The sequence below is a fragment of the Myodes glareolus genome, chromosome X (genome assembly GCF_982192425.1).
Source record: "Myodes glareolus chromosome X, mMyoGla1.1, whole genome shotgun sequence".
NCBI lineage: Eukaryota > Metazoa > Chordata > Mammalia > Rodentia > Cricetidae > Myodes > Myodes glareolus.
The window spans coordinates 29,508,621-29,513,882 of NC_142053.1; the positions used below are offsets into that span (position 1 = coordinate 29,508,621).

General features: G+C 44.4%; 1 protein-coding gene across 1 annotated transcript; it reads left to right on the forward strand.

Annotated features, from left to right (window-relative positions):
* Positions 1–912: 912 nt before the first annotated feature.
* On the forward strand, positions 913–3,611 carry LOC148117253 (retinal homeobox protein Rx2-like). Its single transcript, XM_087903005.1, has 3 exons — positions 913–1,387; positions 2,387–2,432; positions 3,381–3,611. The coding sequence occupies exons 1-3, from the start codon at positions 975–977 to the stop codon at positions 3,435–3,437; spliced, it is 516 nt and encodes a 171-aa protein (XP_087759131.1). The 5' UTR covers positions 913–974; the 3' UTR covers positions 3,438–3,611.
* The last annotated feature ends 1,651 nt before the right edge of the window (positions 3,612–5,262 follow it).

Below are 5,262 nucleotides of genomic sequence, written 5' to 3' on the forward strand. Positions count from 1 at the left end.
TCTTATTATTCTTAGATTTGGTCTCTTCATACTATCCTAAATTTCCTGGATTTCTTTGTGTCAGAATTTTTTAAATGTGCTTTTCATATTTTTTAAAAGCATTTTTCATATTTTTTTAAAAAAATCTCTTTCATTTGACGCATCAATCTCAGTTCATGTGCTTCAGTTATGTAGCAACACTCAGGGCCTGCTCAGTTAAGATTTCTCAGTTGTAGAGGAGACATATTTTCTTCTGGTTGTTACTGCATTTATACACTGATGTCTAGGCACCTGGGTGTGGGGAAGATTGTAATACTAGGTGCTAGAATGTGGTCTTGATTTGCTTTTTTTCCTGAACTAGTGGCCTCTAAAGCTGACCATGTCCACTTGGTTCTAAACCCATTCTCTGAGCTTCTAGTCCTGGGTGGTGGGTGGGGGTCACAGAAATTCTTACATGTTCACTCGAGGATCCTGGAGTCAAGTGTGTGCCTTTCTCCCATACGCCATTCCAAATTATCTAGCACTTCCACACAATCCACCTGTTAACTCCTCCTTACAAGCTAGAAGGAACGGGCACCATGCATACAAGCATTAAAGCTCATTCTGGAAGAATGGCCTAGGAGAAAGATTTAACTCCATGCTACGTTTCCACATCCCCGTTCAGTCTCCCTCAGGTCCTCCTCGTTTGGACCACACCCATCCTTTGTGCACTGAAACAGACAGCACCAACCTCAGCAAGTGGGCAGAAGGGCCAGCGCAGCCAGTCAGGCAGCAGTGAGTGGAGGGTGCACAATTCAACAGCTCCTGCATGCAAGCAAGCGCCTGGACGTCGAGCATGAAGAACTGGGCAGCATGCTCGGACCTGAGCATTGACACATTGACGTCACCCTTTCCTCAGTTCTCTCATTGTTTTGTCTGTAGCAGTGCCGAGATTCTAGAACTCGAGGTCACTCATTTTCGGGACCCCAGTCTGCCTGTGGCTCACAGTTGGAGTCATGGCCAAGAAGCTTTATTATGAGTTTCAACTCAATACTACGCAAGATTATGGGGATGAAATAGTGTATGAGGACGGGGTTGTAGCCTCCTCCTCAGCCGCAGCCAAGGAAGCAGTTGGTGGCCTTTGTGGATGCTGCATAGGTCTCCCATATATCAGACTCTATGACAGCATCCAGGGCCAGGATAGCGAGAGGGACTCTGAGGAATGTGATGCCAACGTGGGCGAAAGCAGTGGCCACCCGGAATGTTCTTTGGAGCTTGACCCAGAAGATCTGAACACCTCAGCGGCTGGTGTGGCAAGGATTCCTCAGAGGCACCAGGGTCCTCAAAACCATTTCCGTTTCACAAGGTGCCAGATCCAGAAAATGGAACAAGTCTTTAAAAAATCCCAGTGCCCAGATTTGGCTGCCAGGTATGTGGCTTGGACTAAGAGCTCCCCACCCTCCCTGGCCTCTGGCTCATGTTGAGGTGTCCTTTTTCGCTTCAAGGCCCTATATTCCCTATCGCCCATCTCCATGTCACAGGGGTCTTCTCCTTTGGTGGTGGGTACGGGAGGGCGCCCTGTGTGGGGGCTGAGCTCAGTAACAACATGTAGTGTTGGCGTGAAGCAAGTGTCCCTAGTCCACACCTCTCATTACGAGTCATATTTTAATTTCTGTGAAATATAGAGACCAGAGCTTAGTGGGCCCAAACAACTTACTAGCATCAAGTTCACGAGTGCTAGGGCTTTATACTGTGTTTGGTGACCTCCCCACCAGTAGTCTCCTCATCTTTTCAGGGACTGTGTACATAACCATCAACTCCTTTTGGGTTCTTTTTCCCCTCCCCAGTGCTCTTTTCTTTTTTTTTCTTTTCTTTTCTTTCCTTTTCTCTTCTTTTCTTTTCTTTTTCTTTTTCTTTTCTTTTCTTTTCTTTTCTCTTCTTTTCGTTTGTTTTGTTTCTTTCTTTCTTTTTCCTTTCTTTCTTTCTTTCTTTCTTTCCTTTTTTGATATTTTCGAGAGAGGGTTTCTCTTTACCTTTTGGAGCCTATCCTGGAACTAGTTCTTGAAGACCAGTTGGCCTGGAACTCACAGACAGCTGCCTGCCTCTGCCTCCTGAGTGCTGGGATTAAAGGCCTGTGCCACCACTGCCCGGCCCCAAGTGCTGTTTTTAAATTAGCATTCTTTGCTCAGCATAGACTTTGACATTTATTTTTAATTTTTGAAAGTTTGTTAAAATTATTTGTCTCTATCATTTAGAAACTTTTGCAGGAAATTAAGACATATCAAAAGTAAGACTGCCTCTGAGAATGAAAGTTAATACCGAGTGTGAGGGTAGAGGATGGTGATATTGTAAAAGGCATAGAATTCATATATGACATTGTATTGCATGTAAAGCAGAATGATAAACATCCGTGGTTGTCTTTACACAGGGAAGAACTTGCGAGAGCTCTGAACGTGCCTAAAGACAAACTGAAGGTCAGTGAATACAAACACAGCAATTGGACAGACAATCTATGGCCTTCTTTAGGGTTAGCTAGCCTTAACCTAGGCACTTTTAAATGAATGGAATTCATTTTTCCCTCTTTGAATGTTTGATTTTTGGCACAGGGTTTGTCTATGTAACCCTTGCTGTCCTAGAACTCGGGGTTCTTTTGCCTCCAGTCCCCCAAGTGCTGAGATTACAGCACCTGACAAACTGAGCTGTATTAACTCTATTTTGACATTAATTGAAACAACACTACATAAAGGATCATCATATCTAGGTGGAAAACTCTCATAGCATTTGTTGTTCACTGTGATGCAATTCTTGACCCTCAGCTGGCCAGACACTTGGCCTCCTACTGAAATACTCCTTGCCCCTCTAACTCTTTGATTCTTCCCGTCTTTCTGTTTTGTGTCTGGAATATCAGGTTAAAGTACTACACTGCATAAAGATAAAAATGATCATATCTTGGGACGATGGTAATACATAGTGGCATCCCTTAATGTTAATTTTTCTGGCATTCTGTGTTGTGTCTAGTCAAACACATTACCAACAGTTATATAAGGATTGAGTGGAGGTAAGGACTGATAGGTATGGAAGAACAACACTTAAAACACAAAGATTAATATTGGGCAGGACAGGATTCTGGAAGTCTCACTGAAGCAGAGATAGTATTCTTCATCCTGATGCTGGAGAACTTTGTATAACATGAAAGAATATGCTGGTCAGGTTTACCATGGGTGGAAGTCCCTACTGAAGTGTTTATAGTGCGGGAAAAAGACAAAATCATGGCCCTATTTGCAGAGGTTGACACACAGCCGGGGCTTGCTTTTGTGAGCTGAGTAGGAAGTTCCATGTTAGATGCCTTAAAGTGAATTTTTTTTCTTGGCTCTGAGGTTGGAAGCCAATGCTAAAACACTCTTCTCTCCCTCTGATTTTAGGTGTGGTTTGCCAACCGAAGAGCCAAAGAAAGGAAGAAGAAAACACTCGTCCGGTAGAAAACACACCTCCAGTTGAAGACATCATTATACTTAGAGACATAGAAGAAGATTCTTCCTAGAATGGCATCATCCTTTGTTCAGGAGCCAAATGACTAATTGGTGACCCATGTGCCCATTGTTAAGCTTAACTAATATTGAACACTCTTGTTAACAATAAAAACATAACCTCCACATACTTTCTGGTATTTTGTAGGCTATGAGGTACACTCTTCAGGAAATTCCATTTAAACAGAATGACAAAGTCTAGTTTCATGGGGTATCATTTCTAAGTCATGAGTGTTGCTTGCAAAGATGAATATTCCCAATATGTGGTGATTGGGAGACAGTGGGTCACATAAGCCTTCTTGATTCAGGCTCACTTCATCCTTTGAGCAAGAGATTCAGAAGTAATCTTGCAAACAAGAAATCTCAGGAGAAGCTGGCACAGATGATATTGATGGTTTGAATGCATTTTACTTGGGGGATTGTACCATTTTTTCCTCATAATGAAAATAGATTTTTTTTGTCATATCCTGGTTATGGTTTCCCTTCCCCCTACTCCTCCCAGTTCCTCCCCACTTACCCTCCCATCTGGATACATTCCCCTTGTATCCCATCTGGATACATTCGAAAAAGAAAAAGCCCAGGTGGGTGGACAACGCCCACAGGCCAGCCTGGACCGGCTGAAGACATTCATGGGCAGAGAGGGTCACTGTGATGAGCAAATTTGTGGTGGAGAGCCATGCTGCTGCTGGGGCCATACAGATCTGGATGACCTAGGCTGCCACAACTGCCATGATGACATCTGAGCCAGAGACGATGCACAAGGCCATGTCTGGATCTGTGGTCCTGGTGCAGCTGAGATTTGTGATGATGTCTCTGGTCTATGTTTCCATAGAAGGTCATGCATGATGAAAGCCAAGGGCCGTGCTGAGCCAGCCCTGCCCTTCACTAGCCCTGGCAAAGTTGTCCCTGAACCATGCTAGACACTGTGGCAAGAGAACTGACCCTGACACTCACGGCCGAGCTGGTCCCAGTGGCCCAGACATGGAGGCCTGGTCCCTGCACTCAGGAGAGATGACCCCACCCCTCAACACAGACATGCAACAGCTGGCCCTGATGGAATTGGTGTAGGAGAGCTGGCTCCACTGATGACCTGAGGGGGCGGCTTGAGGACCAATACTGACCAGGTTACCTACCTCCCAGGGCAATATCAGGGCTTTGAGTTGGCCCACTATAGCATCTACCCATCTAGGACCTGCTGGCACATGTGAAGGGACTGGTTCTGCAGGATCTCCCCGACTTGGGGCAGCTGCGGGATAGTGGAGAGGAGTTTCAGTCAGGGTCCAGATACCAGAGACCTTTAACCAGACCGATGACTCATCAAAGTGCACGTTTTCAGGCGGATCTGATTGGACAAAACGGTATACTGCATGTCAGACCACGGGTCCCAAGGCCACTAAAATAATTGGAGCAGCACGAAAGACAGAGGAGTGAAGTGGGGATTTTTGTTTGTTTGTTTGTTTTGTTGCTTGGTTTGGTGTTTTTTTAAATTTTCTTTTCCGGGAGGGACACCACAGGGGAAAAGTGAGGATATAGAGGGACTGGGAAATGAGCAGAATTGGGATGCATGTTGTGAAATTCCCAAAGAATCAATAAAGCAGTTGCATATATCATATATTATATGTAGAATGTATACAACCGTACAGTCTTCTAAGGAGTAATAATAAAAGAAAATATAATAAGGAAAATAGAAGCTAACACATTAAAATTGAACACAATGTTGTGGGTCTGGGATCACTCAGAGATTCACCCTGACCATGAATCAATTTTAATAAGAAGA

What these genes read in the sequence shown, in the direction of transcription:
- LOC148117253 (XM_087903005.1), top strand. Translation starts at nt 975, where the DNA reads ATGGCCAAGAAGCTTTATTATGAGTTTCAACTCAATACTACGCAAGAT. An exon ending in TGCCCAGATTTGGCTGCCAG is followed by an intron (nt 1,388 to 2,386) that starts GTATGTGGCTTG and finishes GTCTTTACACAG; the next exon opens with GGAAGAACTTGCGAGAGCTC. An exon ending in TGCCTAAAGACAAACTGAAG is followed by an intron (nt 2,433 to 3,380) that starts GTCAGTGAATAC and finishes CTCTGATTTTAG; the next exon opens with GTGTGGTTTGCCAACCGAAG.